We start from the raw sequence: 23,790 nt of genomic DNA, 5'->3' as shown, positions 1-23,790 counted from the left end.
AGTATTTTTTCATGGCGAACTTCATCCTTGGTGTATTTAGCATTGCACTCGTGCGCTTGTCTGCATACAAAGTCACTAGTTTCTGCGGTGCTTTGGATGATTCACTAAACAAGGAGAGGTTTTATAGAGTACCTACTTGAGTGTCAAGATGTAGCTCCTAGCCGGAACACCGCTCTATACGATGTCACCACATAGGAATTTGTTGCCCTTGGCTTACTAGATGATCTATGTGGTGGCTTGACATGATGAGAATACTCTCAGCACTTCATCTGCACCCTTAGCCTATTCTCTACCTCTCACTCCCAATGCTCTGCTTTCCTTTGAACTAAGGACCTCACGCCAGCATTGCACCTCTCTGTTTGTCCTTATTCTCAGGACTCACGAGTGTGACTGCCTCATCAGGACTTTGCACCAGTATTTACTATGGTTGCCTCACACCAGACCCTTTTTATATCCTCATCCATGAGACTAAATACACTAAGACAGTCAAAATTCACACATGTGATAAAGTGGTCGCTCATTGTAAGCTGGGCCTGTGCAGTATGATGATGGATCATGGGACAGGGGACATCTGAGGATGAGACAAAAAGACTTGCTGTACCAAGCTTACCATTGTAATATAAAATGTTTGTCACAAAGTATGAGACATAAAAACAGGAATGATACCCAAAATTCCTTCTCCTGTAAGTAGAGGTTTTTCAGGGTATCCTTGGTGGGCAGGGGCAGTGTGTAATTTGGACAGGCAATTCTGTAGATCATCTTAGTTGTTGCACACTATGTCAGCAGATGTAAAAAAATGGGGATAGAACATTGGATGTGAAGTGGATAGCAACAATTAGAGTGGAAGTATTGTTGTTTATTAGCATCTTTAACTCTGACTGATGTTTCAAATTTTTGTCATCAGAAAGGGAGATAATATGACCTGAGCCTGAGCATTCCCATGGCCAGGTTGGCTCAGTAAAATTTAGTATTCTCGAGTATTCATAGTCATAATCTACCCCATAGCATCGTTGATGCACTTTCTGTAGGTACTTTTCCTAATTAGGCCTTAGGCATCTTTTAAGTCAGGGTAGACAAGGGACTTATGGATTGTTAGGAAAAATGTGGTGATCTAAAGTTGCTGAAGCCCATAAGGCCCAGAATACTATATTATACATATGTGCTCAGCTGGATTTAATGTTGACGTGAATGCAACCTTGCGGCTGAGCTTAAAGCCACCGAGTGCATCCACCAGGTTGCAGATAGTGGGTCAACCTCTAGGTATAGAGGTTAGCTGCAAGATAAGCGAGTCCACTTGTTGAATAAGCAGTTGTGGACAAAAAGCGATAGTGGAGTGAGGGGGTATTGGCCTATCTTAGGGTTAGATAGGCCATTTAACCCTTTCGCTGCTGTGAACCTACCCAGTATGCTCGCATAGCAGACTGCTGTGAATATAGCTTTACATCCTCCCTGCCGTGCATTCAGCGCTTTCACTGCATGTGACGGGTAGGTTTCAGAAGGGTGGCCTGCAGCGGAAGGGTTAAATGATACCCAAACCTGAGAAGATGCCGTAACTTGTTGACTGGAGGCCTCCAACAATTATGCCTCTCATCACTCACGGGAGATGGCAGCAGCTCCTCTTCATATGTATGAATTTGGAGACCATTTAGGTCAGTACTGCAACGCACATTTCACTACGTGCATGGTAACATTTACTTTAACAGAAGAGTGACAGATACTCCACTCACTTTATATCATGACATGATGGAATTCTCTCAAGTAGAATATTCCGGAGGTAAACTAGTCCCCCATTCAGATTTCCAGGTGAGGACTACTCAAGGGGGTATATTGGTCAAGTGTGATGGAATATTAAGGATAGGAACTTTAGATTCCTTCCTACCGGTGGTAGATTAGAAAACTTGAAGGTGGAGATGGGAAGAATAAAACTCAACATATTAGGCATGAGCAAAATGAAGTGGCCCCAGGAAGCAGACTGTTGGGGTAGAAGATACAGAATTATACACACAGGATCGCTAAATGGTAATGCTGAAGTAGGTATAATAGGGAAATTGCATACTTTTTATAAACAGTATGCTGATATACTACAGTAAACACTTAGTACCGCAATATACTTTTTTCCGCTTAAAATTCAGTTTTTACCCTAGAAAATGACTCCCAAAAGTCTCCCGAGTTTCGCGGGCTAAAAAATACCGCCCCCACTAATCTTTGGCCGTGACGTCATAGTTCAGTAGGAGTCCAAGATCCAAGCCCAAACTGCAGGTTTGGAAGAGCCACGTTGCGTTTAAAGGAGAACATGGCTGAAATAAGGAAAAATTACAAGTGGTGCATTGTTCCTCTGTGCAATAACACCCCAGAAAAAATTTTCGTCTGCATTCCCACGGAGGAAATTAGAAGAAAAGCCTCGATGCATATGCATATGCCGTCTGTCGGGATGAGCGTTACGGAAAAATAAGAGTATAATAAACGGAATGATAAACCCGTGTGCTATGTGAGCGAATATAACTTTAATATTAATAATATATCCATATTTCATTGACTGAATAACTTGAAACTGAGATTTTTCGATAATTCGGCCGACGTAGAATAAAAACTCAACTTCACAACAAAAATCGAGATAGGTGTTTCTCGATGGTTATGATGGACTCAAATTATTTATGGCACTTGTTCAATTTCAGTTACGGAAGGACATAGAAAATTCCATGATGTTTAAAATCAAGAGAGGAAATATGAAAATACAGAGCAACGTTGATCCTCATGCATTCGAGTGCCAGCCAAGAAGACAGCGTTTTCTTCTACTGTCGGCGTCAAAATGATGTGCCGCAGTACTTTGCAAATTTATACCCTGGCTTCACTGCATGCTATAATAATGAACTATATGTCATTTTAAAGGACATTTTATCCTAAATTCTGATTTATTTTATTACAAAAAAATTGAAAAATGTATAGACACGGCCAGTGCAATATAAATGACTCCGCGCACCGAAAAATTAGCCGTTTTGTCAACTTCATGAACTTTTCAACTCAACCTAAGGAAAACTACTACGTCTACAGCATTCACCTTCCACATTAATTTACACTCGTCAGTGCGGATTAATAAAATGGCTTTTTGGTATTTTTAGAACTTATATTTTGTTTTAAATTAATGAAAATATTTAAACATCGTCTTGTCCCAAAGATAAAGGAAGTTGTAGATGGAAAAAGAATGGAATCCAGAGGTGGTCACAAAAAATGAATCGCAGCATTCTTTGATTTTATTCTACGCCGGCTTGCTTTTCAGAAAAAGTTGAGTCACAATGAGGAATGTTCCGCGGCCCTTGAATTGGAAACTGTGGAGATAGAGGAAGACGTGTGGATCAGCAATTTCCATTTAGTTGGTTGTCAGGATAAACCAAGGATCCATTTAAGTAAAGGTTGTTAGGCTATCGTATAAAGATAGGACTGATGTGCATCACAGGGGAAATGGGATGTTTGAGGGAAAGTCAAACCCAAAGTTGTCCAAAGAATGTGCAGTTCTATGTTGCTCTTTCCCAGTTAAAACCAAATGGAAATTGGATTGGGATGATATTTTCACCACGGGTTCCAGTGATAGTGAGAGTGCAGGTGATCATGGTCATCGTCGAAGGTCATCCCTCTAGGATTTCCGATACGGAACTTTTAAGTGACAACCGATCGCAATGACGATGAGCTCGCCTTTAGAGTAGGTTTCAGATATATCGTGAGAAAAGCTCCCAAAATGTATTAAAAACTCTGTTTGGAAAATATCAAAATTTTAATGTTACTTTAGGAAGGCCTTCTAATTACAAAAGTAACTTATTAACACCTGAAGACGTTGTATTTATTATATTAATCGAAATGCGATTGACCGATTCTTTCTGCAGAATAGGAAGTGGTTTCGGGGTTTTGAGTTACAAGATGGTAGATTGTGTTGGAAGTTCGTCTATATTATCGCTACTAAATTGAAACATTAATAGTCTGGCTTCCTCAGAGCTTCCTGTCGCCCTCCAGGCAAGGTATTTTTAAGTTGAAAGTATCATCGACAGCTTCGAGGTGGAAATAAGTTCACCGGTGAAAAAACTCAACCGGTTTCGATCTTTTCAGGTCCTTATCTAGAGGTTTACGATTAAGATAACGACCTGAAAAGGTGGAAACCGGTTGGGTTTTTAATGCATACTGTGTGGAATACAACAAAGTTTATTTTTGTGTCCATAATATACATAATTATTAATTAAAATACTCATGCAGACGATAAATAAGTTTAACGTATTTGGCCTGTGTGTCAGCGCTTGGCGATGCTTTTTTGTCAAAGGCCCTGTGATTGGTTGGTTTCATCCAATTGGATGAAAATTTAGAACCTGTCCTATCCATTTGTACAAATCGGTGATTTGTACAAACGATAGGACCAAAAGCCAGTTGGACAAAATTTTGACCGTGGGACAGGGTGCGCGTCAGTTGCATCAAATTTTGATCAAAATATTTTGACGCAAATTTGACCGTGGGACATCGGCTTAAGACATCTCTACCGGACTGCCAAAAGAATACACATTTCACATGAGTATACGCTTTCGCCAATGTTATACGCAAGTCTCACTTCCCAGTGAGAAATGGATCATCGAATCTACGTCGAATCTTCGTCGATTCGACGACTATAGATCGATATGTGGTCGACGTCGATTTTATTTGTTCAATCGACGTTTTTTCGACGTGTTATTCTCATTGGCCAGCGGGGTCAGCGTGTTGATTGGCTGAGGGGAGGACTTATTAATGTCTTAAAAATAACGGTGAGACGCTATTACAACATATGTGTCTTAAATAAGAAATATAAAATTAAATAATTATTTTATTTATCCATAAACATTAGTTTTAATCTCCGAGAACAATCTTTGATTCCTTTTAATTCTGTAACTTGACCGTTGAAGTTCGATTGCGTATATCAGTTGAGCTGTTAGTCGTCATGCTGTTAGTTCTTCGCAGTAAACTCGGAACAGAGACATTCGGCGCCGTATAGAAAATTTATTGTAGCATTTATTTTGCGCGACAAACTTTGCTAGCTCTAAATCCTGTTATTGGTATTTAAAATCCTTCTGAAACTTAATGAGCTTTTGGATTCGTATTAATCATCAAAAAAGGCATGCCATTCCGTCGCTTAGTAAAGACAAGATTCACTACGTCTTCCATACTTCGGAATCGGTCTGCTTTTGGACCGCTGTATGACAGGTAGGATTAGCTTTCCCTATTTAATGTGTTCAAGATTTCCATTTTCACACATTTGCCACTTACGCCGGACCTTCTATTTGCGTCTAAGTTCTTACTTCTTTCCTGCGTGGTATGTGATATGCACAAGCTTGGCTTTGTGACTACGTTTACCTCATTTCGATACCTTTATACTCGCGTCATAGATGTCAACACCTCATATTTTTTCTCAAGGATTTCTGATTATTATTGAAGATGAATGCGAAGGACTTAAGATTACAAATCACCATTATAAATTTATTTCAGCCTTCATTTGTTTAGACTTTACGTGCTCGATTGAAATACGTCGTTGGCGCAGCAATAGATGCTCTTTATTAGCCGAAAAGATGTATATTTCCGCAATTATTAGTAGGAATCGCAGGTAAAAAGACGATATCTCGTCGACATAGAAAACTCGTCGATGGTGTCGACGTCGAAAACACGTCGATGGCGTCGACGTCGAAAACACGTCGATGGCTTCGACGTCGAAAACACGTCGATTTTCGGACCATATAGACATCGATCGATGTGTTGCCATCGACGTTTTATCGATGAGTACTTCGACGTCGAATCGACGTAGATTCGATGATCCATTTCTCACTGGGCTTTGTTATGAACTATTGGCAAATGGAAGGAAATCCAGGTGGCAGCACTAAGTTAGGTGTCATGGCCGAATAGGGAGGATCGCCCACTTTAGTACGTTTGTTTGTGTGGAACGATAACCTGCGAATACCCAAGTTTTATGTTCTTATTGAAAGCGTCATTGTTCTTATTGACAATTGCATCTATAAGGGAATCCAGGTGACAGCACTAAATTAGGTGTCATGGCCGAATATTGAGGATCGGATGCATTAGTACGCTTGTTCGTGTGAAACGTTAGCCGGCCAGCACTATACCGTTTAGCCGAATATCAATGGCATTATGATGAAAAACTTAGAAGGAAAAGTTCATGAGCAACAAAATGTGCGGTGTTTATGATTGCACCGACCAGTGTGAGACAAAAGCTATCTCTCTACATAGATTCCGCTACACCCCTAATTTGGGATAGAAGTGGGAGCACGTCATGAGAATGGGCAAGAGTGAGCTAGCATGCTAGTTTTATTTAAGAAAAAAACAAGAATGGGTCATAGAGAAACATATGAAGGCATGACACCTTCATTGTATCATTTAATGCCTACTTAAAAATTGTTCGCGTAAGTATGGAGGTGTCAGAGGATGAGATGCAGACGGAAAGAAGGTTGAACAAACTTGCAATAACTATCAATGAATTTTCAGATATCCAATAAGCCAGGAAAGTTAAGGTTGGGGAAATGATTCGAATCGCGACAACTGAGAATTATATGAATATTCCCGGCCGACTACCCACCAATTGCCGGGACTAAGTCTGCTTGAGACAAGTAATTTCTCCCAAAGTCGCACAAACTTTTCCCAGTCTATCCCCCCCACGATCGCCGGGACATCTTCCGCCCGGGGGCCCGTCAAAACCGGGTCGGCCCTTAAAACATCTGTCTCTTTCTCATTCAATAACTAGGCCCTGCTCTTCCGAATACGATGCGGTGCGAAACCCCGACGTTTCTAAGGCCTGCGTGCTTCGTTGGGTTAAAGGATTTCTCGAGTCGCTTAGCCCAAATGGCCAAAATACCGGGGCCGAGGCACGGAGACCCTCGCGCGACCCGTCTCGCCACTTCCCCATCGATCTTCGCTAGCCGGTGAGAGTCGAGTGACTCCACATAGCAGTCAAAACGCCAATGCAAGGGGAATTCCACTCACGACCACACCGACGTCGAATTCCCTTAAGAAGAATAGATTATTGAGGACGGATGGCTTATGTGAGTAGATGCCTATCATATTGTTTGATGATTTTAATAATGATTTATCTCTTGTAATGATGGTGGATAAAATCGTCAAACAATACACACGAAAACGGAAAAAGAAGCGCCAATTTTCTTCTGAAAAGCTTGTATCTCGTGTGACATGCCATTAATAACGCTTGTTTGTATGCTAAAGCCCATTGCAAGAACCAAATACTCCAACAGTGCTTCAACCATGACAGGTTACAGCATTCCACCTCATAGCCCTCAACGAGGGACCTCTTGATGTCTCTATTGAACTCCAAAACGTCAGATGTGGAGAAAATTACTTCATCCATTATTCACAACTGAGATTTACCATATACATCAGTATTCGCTTCACAAAATTGCTGAAAACACATCCGTTTCGCACACCGCTAGGCTGTCGCATTAGTAAACAAACCGGCCGATCCTCCATGTCTCATTTCTGAAATTGGCCACCAGATGTCAGCTACTTTGATTCCTGTTGCCAATAAAACATTTCAGATGCACATCGGTTGGATCCTTTAATTGCGACGATGTTGCCCGGGCGACCACCATATCGAATTCCCATCGTAAAAAATGCCCCAGATATGATACGCTAAATTTTTTTCGCGTATAGAAGCCGATATTCACTTTTAACATTGTTTCTTATGGGATATATGTTTCGATTAACGTCATTTCGTTTATCGTCACATTTTTCAGGAACGTTAAACGAGGACTCACTGTACTGGAACTAAGAAATGCCTCAAAACCAAGCCGTCGCTTGTGTCCAAATGCCTATGGTGCTTCCTTCGCTTCCTCGTACTGAACTATGACGTCAATTTGCCGCTAGCCAATCATCGGGCGTTTTCGAGTCCCACTCGTATTTGAAAATTCTCTTGAACTTTAATGAATAAAATATCGCTAACGACATCAAAAAGTAATAAAACCTTTTCACTGTGAAACGCAAACATGTATTTCTACATGATTTTGGAGCTCACAACTGTTTCTGAAATGTATGCAAGTTCCCTATACTTAGAAAGAGCGCAGCGATGCGTGTTGAAAGCAACCTGCAGTTTAATGAAAGGATATATAGTAATTATGAAGATAGAAACTAAATCCGTAGCTACTGTTGTGGTGCAGGTTTGCATGCCTACATCAGATTGTGAAGATGAGGTAGAAGATGTTTACCGAGATATAATGGAAGTAAACAAGCAGGGAAGAGGGGAAGTACATCTTAATATTTTAGGCGACTGCATCGCCGTCGGTGAAGGTCAAGACGTGAGTATTAGATCTTATTGAAAAAAGAAGAAAATACTAGACTGTGAAACCAGAGGGAGGGTAGGATCGTTACGAGAGAATAAGGAACAAGATATGTCGTAAAGCGAGGAAGGCTAGAGAGGCGTGGATGAAAAATATCTGCGAATACATACAAAACAATCTTGGGCATGGAATAATAGAGGTCGCCTAACGGATAGTGAAGAACCACTTTAAGGAAAGATGTTATACCCAGAGGGACAAAAACGGAGAAGTAATGGTAAATACGATTTGCCATAAAATGGGGAAGACGAGACGGACGTGGGTGAAAAATATTTGTGGAGACGCCTAAAACAATTTTGTTAATGGAAATATCTCTCGTGTCATCTCTGTTTAGACTGTGAAACCATGGAAGATCTTTCATGGTGACACAGGTCACAACCATGGAAGGAGTCCTCCTTCTTCTTCCATGTCACCACCATTGTTATTAATTATCTTCCGTGAAACTACACGATGTTTTCAGCATCTTTATCACGAAACCTTTGTCTTTAACTGCCTCTAAATTCAAATTAAATTGCCGAAACCGCGTTCACTCTCGTTTACTGCATTGCAGCCACGGATATTATAATTGCAGATTGCATCTCATCCGCGAGTTCCCTATTGTGACGTCAAATAAAGGACGAAATTGTTGGCAGCGTTGGTTACAGGAGAGGCAGCCTGCGGCATGTCTACCGAATAAAAACAGGAGCGCAACGCAGTGCGAAAGCTAGAGGAGACTTTTCCCGCCTCAGACGAAAGTCAAAATATGGTGAATTGTTCTGATTGTTCGGGGGTAATAAGATTTTATTAATGTAAGTGACAACATTCTTAATCTACCCAATTGATTTGGAAACATGGTTATCTGGCGGTCAAGTAAGTCGGATGTCAACGAAATAAATGAAGAAGTTATTAGTTGTTCTAAAAGTGATTGTGCTTATGAAATTACTACTGCTGCTCTGTTCAAGCCGGAAACTGAGGTAATGTAATTGTTAACATCGTGAAAATTTCTCGCATTTCGTACAACATAGATGACTGTAAAATAATGCTTGGTGGTATTGTTCTGAATTTTTGTTGGTTACCACGTGCATTTTTAGTTATTTATTTTACTCGTCGTGGGGTTACGTTTTTACTGCATGCCTGTAATTTAAATGTCTGGATTTCTGTATCGAACCATTTGGAAGAGATTTTTTGGTTTCTTTTTCTTGGACTCAATTGTTATAGTTATTGGGGTTTGATAATTAACGTAGGGGGCACATATAACTTCCAATTATAGATTTTGTTTTTATAGATTATGTGTGATTTCTGAAATGAAGGAATGAGGGAAACTTTGGTAAAGAGTAGTACATTACATCCTAACTCTGTGTGTGTGTCTGATTATTAGTTAAGGGGTTTGTGGTCTCCGTTGATTCTGTTATTTATCAATTTCTGCTCGATGTGGAAGCGGAGGAATGTTAATTGAATGTTGCCAGATTATTTGATTGTTACTAATTTTTTATTAGATTTTTAATTCGCATTAATTAATTTTATGGATAATTTCTTTAATCATTGTACAGGTGAAGGAATGTGGTGCTATAAGAGGCAAAGGATATTTGAATTTTACGTGTGTGGCGTTGGACGGTACCATTATTCTGCACGATAACGCATCGCGGGAAATTTTGTTTTCTAAAGATTTTAACTCAGAAATTGATGACTTCTTGCTTGTGGAGAGTGAATCTTTATTGGTTGTCAGTCTTCGAAATGGAAGTGTTCATTGTCTTACTATCGAAGAGGGACTGGAACTATTCCAAGGGTAAGATTTGTAATTCTACTTCACTAGAACTATGCTTTACCTGATTTTTCCTTTCCTTAATATGCTAACTTCCTAGTCTTAAGTGGGACTGAGGATTGACATTTTATGGGCATGGTAATTATGAAAATCATCCCTTACCAGCATAAGAAATGTGGAGCATATGCTCAAGCTGTGCCAGGAAAATGTTTTTTTAGAGGCCAACATATGCTGAAAATACTTTTTGCATATCACTTAGACATCTTCTAAAATCAATCAAGAGGTTTTTCTGTAGTTTGTTGTCTGTAATGCTATAGGAAATGCCCTAGTCTTTTTGAAACATTCCTTGCCGGAAAGTTAAGAAAATGACCGTTTTGTGAAGGTATTTCAAATTGAGATTATGCACCTTGAGTGCCTTTGCTATAAAATATGATAGTTCTGTTGTTTTTTAATCCAATTTTTTGTAGAGATTGTGGAGAACACATGGCCAGATGGATAATCCATTTTCAGATAATTGGGGGTTTACTGTACTGAGGCATTTGTGAAACATGCTGAACATATGTGGTAAGCATATGCTGAGCGCATTTTAGAAATATGCTGAACATATGTTGAAAACACGTTTTCAGGTTATTATTGCAATTATTAACTGATTTCTTGCTAATCAAATAGTTACAGTTAAAGCAGAGCGTAGGAAAGGAACATGAAAGTCGTTCTTTGTTACTGTCTTTAATGCATCACACAAAAGGCATGGTTACACTAAGCAACTATGCTTTCCAAACTAAAACAACAATGATAGTCGAAACAGTCTACTAATGGTATCAATATGGATCATATAAATGCATAAACATATAAAATTCGAGGAATCAAGCGAGATGGAGTGGAATTGATTCATAATGAAACACTTACTTGCAATTTTCCACAAAAATTTTTGTGGAAAATTGCAAGTAAGTGTTTCATTAATGCATAAACAATAAAAACCTCACACTCCAATACTTCCCCTTGATTTTTATTGAATTAAACACATCAGAACTAATGTTCATGGTCCCCACTTAATGAAACTTCAATAGCGCATGCAAATTGGTGATGTAACATGACAACCCTTAAAACACTAAAAAATCACTTTAGTTAGGGAACAATTAACCCAATCCCTACAGATAGTTCTTCTTTCTGCCTGTCAGGGACTTGATAAGTAGGTCAGTTAGGTTGTCTCAAGATAGTACATAGTGCACCTTAATCAGGCCCATCTTGACGCAGTCCTTGATGAAGTGGTACTTGATGTCAATTGCCTTGGACCTCTCGTCGACCTTATCTTTTTCAGCCAGAGATTGGGCACCGATGTTGTCAGCAAATATGCAGGGCTATCCACACATCTCACGGGACACAACATCGTGTAGAATATTCTTCAGCCACAGTCATTGCCACGTACTCTGCATGCTTGGTGGCTGTGGTGACAACTTTTTTTGAACCTCCACTCAATAGGACCACCAGCTAGCAGCACCAGCAAGCCACTGAAGGATTTTCTATCAGCATCAGAGTCAGTGTTCCCACTCAACCGTGAAAACCTTAACACCGTGAATAAGCGGTGAATTTCGTCTACGGTGAAAAAACCTGGAAATAGCCGTGAATTTCGTCTTATCTCTCAAACTTGATTGTAGAACAATGATGGACGGGTTAAAAGAAAAAAAAACAATATTTCGAGGTCATTCACGTGCAGGCAATGTCCACGCATTTACCTGCACACGTGTATTTGAAAGTGCAACTATTAATTGGTCCGTGTGTGCCATGACAGCACATTGACCTTAAGCCTGCGATTGGAAGATGTTAATCCTGGCAAAAAATCAGGCACTTCTTCACTTCCCTGCCACCCGGCTCTCTCCATTTTCCCACTCACACCCTTTTAGCCGGACATGAATTTTGCAAGCGATAGGTGACGTCATGAGAGATAGCACTGTCATTGCTGCGTTTACATTCAAGGCATCTGTCGCGTTTGTTACAGTTTTAGTTAACGTGCGGTCGATGATTGTTACGTGATCAATATTTCTGCCTAAAATGCCCTATCTACATACTGTGAATTTCATGACAATTAGACCGTGAAAACCTGGAAAAAACCGTGAATTGTATAATGTAGTTGGAGTGGGAACCCTGAGAGTACAAAACAATTTTAGTCCTTGATTTTCTGAATAAAATGCAGTAATCTGTGGTATGCTTAAGGTGTCTCATTAGGTGCTTGGCTGCCGCCTCATTTCTTTTCTTATGCGCTGACAGGAACTGGCTCAGGGAGCTCATAGTAAAACTCAGATCCGGTCTGGTGCCATTTGCCACGTGCAGCAGCATACCAATGGCCCTCCGGTATTTGTCTTGATCAGCATTACAATCTTCCTCTACTTTGTCATTAAATAGGCTTTCGCTTAATGGACAGGTGGTTCCTTGCAAGTCAGTCAGTCCAAACTTACCCAGGATCTTTTCAATATTAGCACATTGGTCAATACTCACGCAAAGGTCACTAAATCTCAGTATGCGGAGTGATAGGAAGTCTGTGATCTCTCCAAGCTCTCTTATTTCTACCTTGTTGTTGAGATTTTATTTAAACATCTTGAGATCATCCTTTCTCCACCCAAATTGCTAAGTCATCCACATGTAATCCCATATAAATCTTTCTTTCTTGGTCAATGAATAAACATGGATCTGCATGCAATGATTTGAATCCCATATCAATTAGAATTCTTCTGATCTTCTTGTACCATTCCATCCCAGATTGTTTGAGACCATACAAACATTTCTTCAGTTGGCATACCAAGGAACATGGCTTTTCTGCATCAAACTATTGTGATTGTTCAATGTAGATAGATCTCTTCCCTGCTGTCACTGTTGATGTAGGCTGATACGATGTCAACGAGTTCACACCTCCAACCCTTCTTGGTGCACAAAGCCAACATTAACCTTATGTTTTTTCACTTCACCATGGTTGAGTTTGCCACATGGTAGTCGATATCATTCCTCTTTGTGAACCCTTCAGCCATTACTCTAGCTTTGTATTTTTAGGGTTTCAGCTTGAGTTGATCTTGATTTTGAATTTCCAAGTGGATCCAACGACAGTCATCCCCTGAGGTCTGGGTATGATATCCCAAGTGATTAGCTCCTTGAGTCTAGGGTGTTCTTCATCCATAGCTTCTTTCCTCTTAGACTTGTTAGGGCTGGCCGTGGCTTCCTTCATACTAAAGGTTCTTCCTCATTCCATAAGGCAGATGCTATTGCATATGCTGAAGAGGTTAAGCATGATGTATTGCTGCAGTTATCACCTATGCATATACATATAGCATACTCTGATTATCCCGGTTAATGATGGGGAGAGGTGGTATGAATAATTGGAATACACGAATAATCGAAATTTCTACTTTAATTCTTGTAATTTTAAAAATACACGCAATTCAAACAATCTATTATTATTTACGCGCATTATCTGTTATTTTAGATTGCTATCCATAATCATAACGAGCTTTCCTTTCCCGACCGTGATCTTTTTAGTGGCGATAATGCGATTGTCCTCATACTTTTACTGCTCTGTGTAGTACTTAGTTTCCAAAGACCACACATTCGTGATTGCGAGATCGCGGATCCTGAAAAGTCACGAATGCTTCAAAACCACTCCGCAACATCGGAAACTATAGACATCAGGCACCACGCCGCGTAGTCGTATCTCACACAAGTTGCCCGGGATGCAACTGCTGATCCGTGATCACTGAGTGCAATCGCGCACGTCAATGTTAAAAAAAGGAGCACCTAACTCCCGTGAAGGTAACAGGCACACGATCAAGCCATCGTGCAGCAGCAGTTATAGGAAGGTGTAGCCTTACATTTAAATGCAAATATCTTTGTGCTTTTGTGTCGGATTTTATTTTTTTTGTAAAGATCGTGGAAAACGTCAAAGTAGTGTGAACTCGTGCAAGGATAATCAGCAACACGGATAAACCACAGCCGGATAATCAGGAGTCTGCTGTACATCTCTTCTATTTTGGCCTTCTTTGTGACCACCTTAGGACTTGGGGGGCCACTTCCTCCACTTCTACTTCATGGTGTTCATCAGGTAGTTTAGGGATATCTTGAATCACAGGATACTCATTTCTCAGGTCATCCCGGTGATATATTCTCCTATTCACTTTCTTCAGAGTCGGAGATTATCAATTCAGGGCAATATTTGGTTCTCTTAGCAGTCTTTTCTTGGGTTGCCTTCCATGGTAATTGTTTTTCATGAACAGCATCCCTCCTTATAATGACCTTGTTTTTTACATACTGTGCCCCTCCTCACAATGGTGGTTGGAAAACTTTCCCATCAAATCTATGTGGACCAACTCGAGAGGCCTACTTGCTCGTGAGTTGCTAGCAGGGAAAGGCTTCCTTCTCAACTTCCCCTGAATGCATATTTTGCTGTCTTCTTTCTTTATGCCACTCAGCACGTGGATCTTGCTTATTGTGTCCTTACTTGCATAACCAAGCTTCTTTTGCCAAGTTTCCATGGAATTTGCTTGCATTGCAACAGAAGGGAGTGCATTTTCTTGCCTGGTTGGTATGTTCACTTCCATGACATACATTTTCTAATCCTTCAATGCCTAAAATATGGCCTTCCCCTCCATCAGTGCTATAATAGTTCATCTTTCAAAAATTATTTTTCCACCTTTCTTCGTCAGTTGGTGCACAGATAGGAGATTGCAGTGGAGCTCAGGTACATACATTACTTCCATCAAGATGATTTTCCTCTGATATCACCTCAACAGTGCCGACGCCTTCGACATTTAGTTTAAATTCATCACCAATTTCTACAGATCCCTCTCTTGATGTGTTCAGCTCCTCAAATGCATTTATGTGGCCACACATGTGTACAGAAGCTCCAGGGTCATCGAACCATTTTCCCTCTGATTCTCTACTTACATATCCATGGGCATCACTCTCTGCACAAAGGAGTATGGCTTCCACTTCTTTGTCCCGCTTATTATGCCTTGTACAGCTTGCTGCTGATGCTTTGCCATTGGCATCTTTCTTCACCTGTTGCTCCTTGAAAGCAAACCACACTGGACAATGCCTTGCCATGTGACCAAGTCCCTTGCATGAATAGCACTTCATCTGAATTTGGCTGTGTTCTCCTTTCCATTTACTTTGAGAACAGTTGCCACCTTTACTGTCATACTTGTACTTGCGACGGCCTCGCCTGCTATTTTTTCGCATTGGATGAGGTTTCCTTCAATTTATCTCACGAACGAGTCGTTTTCGGACAACGGTAGCCCCATGAGGAGAAATGCATCGAAATTCAGGTCGTCGAGAGGAATTCCTGCCATTCTCACCTTTTGAATGAGCTCGTGCTTTGTCAAAATGTACTTGGACATTTACATGCGAGCCATCTTATCTAACCTGCTATTTGTTTAAAGAACAGCATTGTGTCAATGCTGTTCTTTAAACAAATACAGTGGAACCTCGTTAAAGCGAGTACGGGCTATAACGACACCCCCGCTATTACGAGAGATAGCCGATGCACCGTCAATTGACCCTATAATAAGCGTGTTAAAAAATTCGTTTTTACGAGACCCTTTCGGTGTTGGCTCTCGCCATAGCGAGGGTTTCACCGCCGGAAGACTTTCATGAAGACTCCTTAACCTCTGTAATTGCTAGCGATCTGTTAGAAATGAAGTTAATGGAGTGCTCAGTCTCAAATTTATGTGGTAAACTGTCGTTCGATAAATATAATGATGACGAAACAATGCTTTGCATGATTTTTATTCAGTGCGGCGCTTATAAATTGTTCGAATAGTTAGTTGTTATTTGAGTTAGGAAATTTAGTGATGCAAAAAAATATCGCCTTTCGTCTGGATTTATGCTTACGTTTATCGGATAGATGTTTATCTGTCGCCGCACCACTCCTGTTCCTGTATATCTGTTCGCAACAGGTATATTGACTATTATTTGCTCCACCTCCGGTAAAGCGACAATTCGCTATAGCGAGTGTTTATAAGTGCACCGTGGGGTGTCGTTATATCGAGGTTTCACTGTAGCAGGTTAGATAAGATGTGGTTTGCTTGTGTCAATGCTGTTCTTTAATGCTGTATTGCCAAACTCCCCGTACATTTGCCGTAGTGTGTCCCAAGCTTTCTTTACTGCGTTTCAATTTGCCAACATCATAGATTGTGCAGCTATTCAGAGAATCAAATATTTTGCTGTGCACCTTTTGGTTGATTCTCAGCTGTTCAGCATTGAGTCCTCCAACCACATCATCTTCATTGTCGTTGTTGTGGATGGCATCACCAAACCCCAGGTCTATTGCATTCCAGCAGTTTTTTTTTCAATCAGCTTGGCCTCCAGTCTCTTTGACCATGGGTAGTAGTTAGATCCATCAGTATTTAAAAGCAATTTCATTCCCTAGTCTCTTCGGCATCTATTTTTTTGTCTGTATCTTAATTGTTCTCTTCTTACGAGTCCTTTTATTTCTGTGTCTTATTGCTTCTCACTTAAATTACGCAATGTTAGGGTGTTCTGGCCCCGTTACCAATTGCAATTAATAACTGATTTCTTGCTAATCAAATAGTTACAGTTAAAGCAGAGCATAGGAAAGGAACACGCATGTTGTTGTTTGTTACTGACTTTAATGTATCACACAAAAGGCATGGTTACATTAAGCAACTGTGCTTTCCAAACAAACAAAAATAATGATAATCCAGTCTACTAATGATATCAATATGGATCGTACAAATCGATAGACAATAAAAATCACATAGATCTAAAAATCACTGTTCCTCCTGGTCATTTACACGTGTGTAGCATATGCTCAAAATATGTTGACTACATATATGTTACAGTAATGTCAAATATATGCTCAGCACATGCAGAAAACAAATTGTGCTGCCAGGGTAGTGTCCATTCGAATACTTAATTATGTTTAATTGTATCTATATAAGTAATAATTTCTCCCATGTTGGGCATTACGAGGTACATACATTGTCCTTCTCAAAATAAATATTTTTTCCCCATAATTAGACATGTAACCACCTCCAGGCAATTCATTAATCAACCTTAAATTGCTTGCTGTTATTAAAGTGTGTGTCAGAGGATAAAACTTTGTTTCACACTTAAAGACTACTGTATTTAATTTTCATTTAATTATGGTTACTATTTTATTTGCTGCAAATGAACTTCAAACTTGTCCACTGAATCTCATGGCTCCTATGTTGGCTCCATACATGGCATGGTTGTTAACACAATGAAATGTATGGTTGTGTGGTGTGAGATTACAATCCAATCTGGGCTCTGTTTCTCAGTAAGGGCTCCTGCCATTCTATATCCAGTTGATCTTCCATTCCCTTCCAATCATACCATTGTCATCAAGTCAAATTTCTTTTTTCTCTAAAAAAATATTTAAGGAGTATAATTATCCGTTTTCAATGGATGGACTTCATTCAAGTCATAAAAGGAAGAAATTTTGCGGCTTTTGGCAGAAATTCCTCACCTGCCAAATTGAAGGTCATTGAGTCCTGTTTGGGTGGGATTACTCCATCCAAGAAGGGGTTGTTGTCATTGTCTGTTGTTTTATGCAATTAGCCTGAGAGAAAAAAAGGTCCACAATTGCCATTTTCTAGTACAGTAAAACCTCTATGTAGTAAACCTCTTTACATCATAAACCTCCATAATTCATACCACCCCTACGGTCCTGTCAGATTTACATGTAAATTTATAGGCAAACCTCTTTGTAGTGAACCTCTTTATCTCATAAAACCTCCACTTATCATACTGAAGAGAGACCCCCAAGACGGCCTAACTACCTCCGCAAATCATACTGAGTCAACTAGAGACCATTAATGCAGCTGCGATTACGTACATGGAATGACATTTTCAGCGATGAATGTTTCACGCTTATTTTTTTATACACCTTTAAACATGCTGTAATTTTCACGTTAATCATTAGTTATGGCCATTTTGTTCCACATGAGAGCATACCTAACTGTAAATAAGAAAAAAGGTATCCAACTATCCTAATCATTTTAAGTGACAGTTGAATTAAGAGAGATCACATTGTTTTCTCTCGAATCGTGGTAAAAATGCAATAGCGCTCACTTTCTGCATTTATTAAATAATAAATATATGTTCACTAGTGCATACATGTTTGTTTAAACTCGTAAGTATAATGGTTTAAAAGACAGTAGTGCCTTTCATTTCCAAAGTGTATGAAAAAATCGTGCCTATCACTAAAACCTCTTTATAGTGAACCTCTATACCTCAAATTGCCCGAAATTAGCTCCCCTCCATTACTATGTAAAGAGGTTTTACTGTGCATGGAAATGACTGAAACAAGAATGTTTATCTTTGCATTAAATTATGACTTTAGCTTAATGTTGCTCTTTTCTATTTTCTATTGTTGTATTTCCAGCCTTGGAAATGAGTGATTTTGCATTTCTCTCTTGGCGAAGAATTCTGACTAGCTTTCAGAGCAGTGTGAAGCTCCCGAGGAAATTACTTCCATTACTAATTTTGGTAAAGGTTTCATTCTAACAAAAGCAGAACCTTTTCAGTTTAGTTTTAAAAGGAGGCTTTGGTCCCTTGTACTGTTTTGCATCATTTCAGACAGGTTATTGTTGTTAAAAATGTACAGAGAGAAGGAGACACCAGGGCAGGCTAGCTGGGTTACACTTCTGGGCCGGCCAGGTCTTTCGCTTTTCACTGCTGCACAGTGGAAAGGGGAGGACGTGGAAGGACAAAAGGATGAGGGTGCCGCCGTGATATGACCCAGACTACACCTCCAAGGAGTGGATATGGATGGAAGGGAAGGGATAAGGAATCCCGCACCGTCACAGGCGGTGGGCCCTGCTACTAGCGAAACCATTACTTGCTGTTTCTACTGCAAAGAAATTCCCTATGAGGAAGAAATTTTCTATGATTTTCCGTAAATAATTAAAAATGTACATTCTTTTTCCTATCTAAGAATTGGATATCCTTTTAATTATATTTAGTAAATAGGGTGTAATACTGCCACATTAAGATGAATGAGGGCCATAAAGCGCTTAATAATTGCTAATTCTACTCGTCACCTGGTCATAGCAAGTGGGAAGAAGAGGAAGAGCTGCTGAAAGAGACAAACTTGCTGGGTGAAGTGTTGGAGGGGCAGGGAAATTGGTGCAAGTACTATACACAGGGAATAGGCAGTTTTGTATTAGTTTTTGACATCATTGTACGCCTTTAATGATCAACGGTGCAGAGCTTTGTAACTCTGGTTTGTGCAAATACTTGCCCTCTGTGATGATACCATATGTGAACAGCTATGAATTCTTAAGGCCTGGTTACACGATGCATTAACCTGTATGGGTTAATGTGTAAATGTATGAATGCGAGAATGAACGGAAAAATCCACTGTGTAACCACCCCAAAATGTACAAATGCATGAACGCGTGAACGGAAAATAAAACATGTTCTAATTTTGTTCATGCATTCGCACAAGTTGAACTCATAACAGAGCCACCTGGTGGGAAACGAAGGAAACGACACATTTATTTGTCTCCTAGCCTGTGTTGTGGTGTTTGTTTATGTTCGATTAAATTTGTGATTTTGACCTCTGCTTCATTTGGCCCTTACTCTACTGGTGTGACCCCTGCATCAACTTGGACTACTCTTTCAGAAGTTATCATATAAGCGTGTGTAAGAGGCGCACCCCTATTTTGACTATCGAAGCTATAAAGAAAAAAAATTTTGCGGCATTTTTTAAATCCTATCGTGCGGTGTTGCAGACGTATGCCTGGAATTTCGACAGTTATTGCAATTTCCTCCTTCAATACTAATTGAAAGAGGAAATTTTGATAACTGCTGTGGTAATAGTGGCATAAGAGGGAGTAGAAAGAGTTCCGATCTTCTCTTTGCATACGCCGTTGCTCTACGATGCTAGTCCTACTCACGAAGAATTTTGTTTAAAAGCTCTTACGGGAGTATTGCAATAGAAATACAGCCGTGGAAAATTCTAAGGCAAAACACGACAGGCACATAGCATGAACCTTCCCAAGAGATTGGACAACAATCGGGGGAGTCTCACTGCCGTAGGATAATAACCACGTCGTAAATTTAACGGAACCACACTCGGTCCTCCATCAGCCAATGCCTCTGCCATTTTTTTTCCTTTCTGAGAACTCACAGGAAAATAGGAAAATATCAAGTTACAGGGGAACAATGGAAACGTGTTTCATCCCTACCCCATCTCACCAACTGACCTTTTTCGGTCTACCAGGTTCAATTCTCCTAGTTTCTGGAGGCCAAATGCTAGGTGAGTCACCTACTGAGTTCGAAGATATCTCGATATCTTTCAGCAATTGTATGACACGCATGAGGTTCTAAAAAGAATGAGACCTAATGCGACGTATATCTGACAGCATTTAAGTTTTTAAGCTCTTATTGATTGACGCAAAGATTTATAGTTTAAACAAGGCTACTAATATTCAACGTAGTCCAAACAGCACAATTTTGGAAGAAACAAGCGTAGCATAAGTTCATTCAAACAAGACGAGACGGATGGGAAACTTCAGGCAACGCAAACTGCGTACATCACATTGCTGTCCCTACATCACATTGCCTTTGCCCCTTCACTTTGAAAGCAATGACGTCACATGTAAGATCAGACGTGTACTCCCCTTGCTCCTTTGTTCATAGCCTCGTAGCTTGAAATACAGATGGGAGAGAGCTCGCTCCTTCCCCTCGACCTCTCCTTCAGCGCTCTTCACTTAAAAGCATTTCGAATTTCTTCTATCCACCATTTAGTACAACAATGAACACACTTGTTAGAATTTTTAAACCGCAGGTTTTGACCCCAATATAATTTTCAGTTGCAAAAATCCTCATATTAGCATCTGAAGATGATTTTTGAAAAATCAGGTACTCAGCGTAATGGAAATTGCTCGGCAAGGCAGATGTTGACTATTAACCAGCTATGTCCTTCAAAACTACGTGTTTCTCTACGTTTGATAAGCGATTACTATGTGCAGTATAAATGCCGCGGGATGCCCACTTGTGGCAGTAAATTTAGCGCGCCCTCCGGAGCGAAAAACCCTGCGCGATCTTTTCCATGTTCACCTCGGGGGTACCGATGTGACAGCGCGATGCTTACAAAAAATGCAAACAGGAGCATTTTAAAAATACGTCACTAAGGAGAAACTTCCCTGCCTGCCGCTTGATTTTGACCCAGGGTTTCAGATTACTGACTCACGCTGAAAACCAAGGCCACTAAGTTCCCCTTGGACTTGCAACCGGTGATGGGGAGGGGGGGAAGATAAGAAGTTTGTGTAAGAGGCGCACCCCCATTTTTGGCTGCAATTCTGGGAAAGCAGGTGCGCCTCTTACACGCGCTTTTACGGTAAATACAGCAGCGTAATTTTCGACGGCTTTATCCCGATTTTGATCTTGGCATTGTTTGGACGACTCTCACTGTTTATTTATTGACTTGTAAGTGATCTCGTGGACCAGGGGCCAAGTGGAGAGGCTAATTATTTTGGTCAGCGTAAGACCTTACCTCTTTGACCCGAAGAACTCTTTATATAAATATAAGGGGAAAAGACTCATCGGGTTAGGCGAGATTGCGGCGAGGATGATTCCGGCAAGGTAAATATCAAAAGCATAGTCTACTTTTCTATCTGAATGTATTATGAAACATTTAAATTTCATGCATCACTAAAAATATTTCATAGACTTTTTTATATTCAATTAATTGTGATACTGTTTTATCGGTGATGAATATTGATAGTATGATGAGTTGGAATTGGAAATAAATTTACAATTTGTGTCAGCAACTGCCAGCAGTGCAATGGAATGACTCCCTTTATAATTAAAATAATGTGATCCCGTGCTGGCTGATGGGCTGAAAGCTATGTGCTTCCCGTCCAATTCACCAAGCCACATTGGGAAGTTCCATATTGTTTCGAACTCATTGGCTATATCCTCCCACTCCTTGCGTGTTTGTGGTACCTGAAAGATTTAAACTGTGTAGAAATTGATCTTGTGTGCAAGTTATCATTCTCATAAGGGTACAAATTATAAGATAATTACCTTGAGGTATTTTCCTTTAAGATTTCGGTAAATACTTTTGCAGACCTCGGGAATAATCCCTCCTATGGTACTGTGGTGTATTCTAGTAGAATACATCAAAGACGGATAGATCTCTCTGCCAGCCAAGAATCACAAGGTTAGTGATAGCCTGGAATCAGTTATTTCATTCCATTAATTTTACTTTATTCCACGTTTAATGGCACAGTATATCAGTCATTACTTTTTCATCAACACGAACTTAAGAACTTTACCTTTTTTAGGAGATATCGACTCTCTCATTTCAGTGTCATGCCTTTGTTTGTCATTTTTGACCATGCGGAGAATTTCAAAAATTGCTCCTCTGTCATCCTTAAAAAATTTTGGAAAACATCACGGTCTTTAGATGCAAGCTCACGATGCACCATGTCCAACAACCCACGACCTTCTTCTCTCCTCCGAATCCATTGCCTGGTCCAAACGGATCTCCTCCTCCTCCCTTGTCTTCTCATAACTGCTGCAACAGCAAGCATAATGGATATGACTGCTATGGCTGCAGTCACTGCCTTGTTTGAATCCATATTCTTTGCAAATTGGATTCAAATTGACTCCCAAACTTCAGTTTCCGTATGCATAGTCCAGGTGATGCCAAGGTCAATAACGGCAGAGTAGGGCCAAACGAAGGTGCAAGGTCAATTATCGATCAGTACGGGTAGTCCATGAGGTGCCAGGGTCGGTATCATGAGAGTATAAACAGGAGTCCGAAGAAAGCGAGGTGAAAAATAAAAGCAGAAACACCGTAAACAAACCGAATCACACGAGCCAAACAAGTGGATAGGTAGATTCCGTAGTATACCACCAGGTGGTCCCACAGAAAACAATGAAACGGAAATTATTTTCTGGTAGGTATCATCTGCTTCCTACCTAATGATACTGTTTACACTTTTAAATTTTGCGCACTGTAAAGGAAATAAACAAAAACTAAACACCTCACGTTACGAGAAAATGTGTGAAAACTTGTGTGAATGCATGTACCGCGTAACCACTCATTCATGCTTCTCGTTCAAGCAAACGTCCATGAATTCAGACATGCAAACAGACACGCATTCATGCATTAACCTGTATGGGTTAATGCTCCGTGTAACCAGGCCTTTATATTATTTTCTCTTGTAAGGATTCCTTCTCTGAGCAACTTTTCAAATAGTGATTTATAGGTTTGCATTCCTTTGCTCAACAGGAAAGCTGAAGGCGAGGCTGGTGGGAAGACATTGGTTGAGTTTTGTTCTAATGTAGAGGAGCCCTTTCTGTTAGTTGCTAAAGGGAAGAAAATTTACAGGTAAGCTACTATTTCATGACGAAAGAAAGCCAAGCTATTTTGATTGAATATGTAAGTACATATAATTAAAACTATCTGCAACTGTCTGTATTAAAACTATCTGTAAGTGAATGTTGTTATAAGAAATGTTTTTCTTATGACTATTCTGAGGTGTTGCACATTATGTATGTTTACATCAGTGAGAGATGAACAGGTGATGGTGAAATCAATGATTACTGAAGTAGTCGTCCTGTGCATTTCACGTGGAAATTGGAGCTCTGGGAAATTATAGTCAGTTTTACAACAGCAGATTTAAGTACTTTAGATTCAAGGATTCTGAC

At 40.1% G+C, this 23,790-nt stretch overlaps 1 protein-coding gene across 1 annotated transcript in view; it reads left to right on the top strand.

Annotated features, from left to right (window-relative positions):
- The first annotated feature begins 9,057 nt into the window (after window positions 1-9,057).
- LOC124171901 overlaps window positions 9,058-23,790 on the top strand; it is a 139,764-nt gene continuing 125,031 nt past the window's right edge. The window contains exons 1-3 of the mRNA XM_046551298.1: window positions 9,058-9,313; window positions 9,890-10,125; window positions 23,372-23,470. Of these exons, the coding sequence (XP_046407254.1) occupies window positions 9,191-9,313; window positions 9,890-10,125; window positions 23,372-23,470 (458 nt within the window). The 5' untranslated portion in view covers window positions 9,058-9,190. The remainder of the gene's footprint in view (window positions 9,314-9,889; window positions 10,126-23,371; window positions 23,471-23,790) is intronic.

This window comes from Ischnura elegans, chromosome X (assembly GCF_921293095.1).
Source record: "Ischnura elegans chromosome X, ioIscEleg1.1, whole genome shotgun sequence".
Lineage (NCBI taxonomy): Eukaryota > Metazoa > Arthropoda > Insecta > Odonata > Coenagrionidae > Ischnura > Ischnura elegans.
This window is presented reverse-complemented; position numbering and strand designations above follow the sequence as displayed.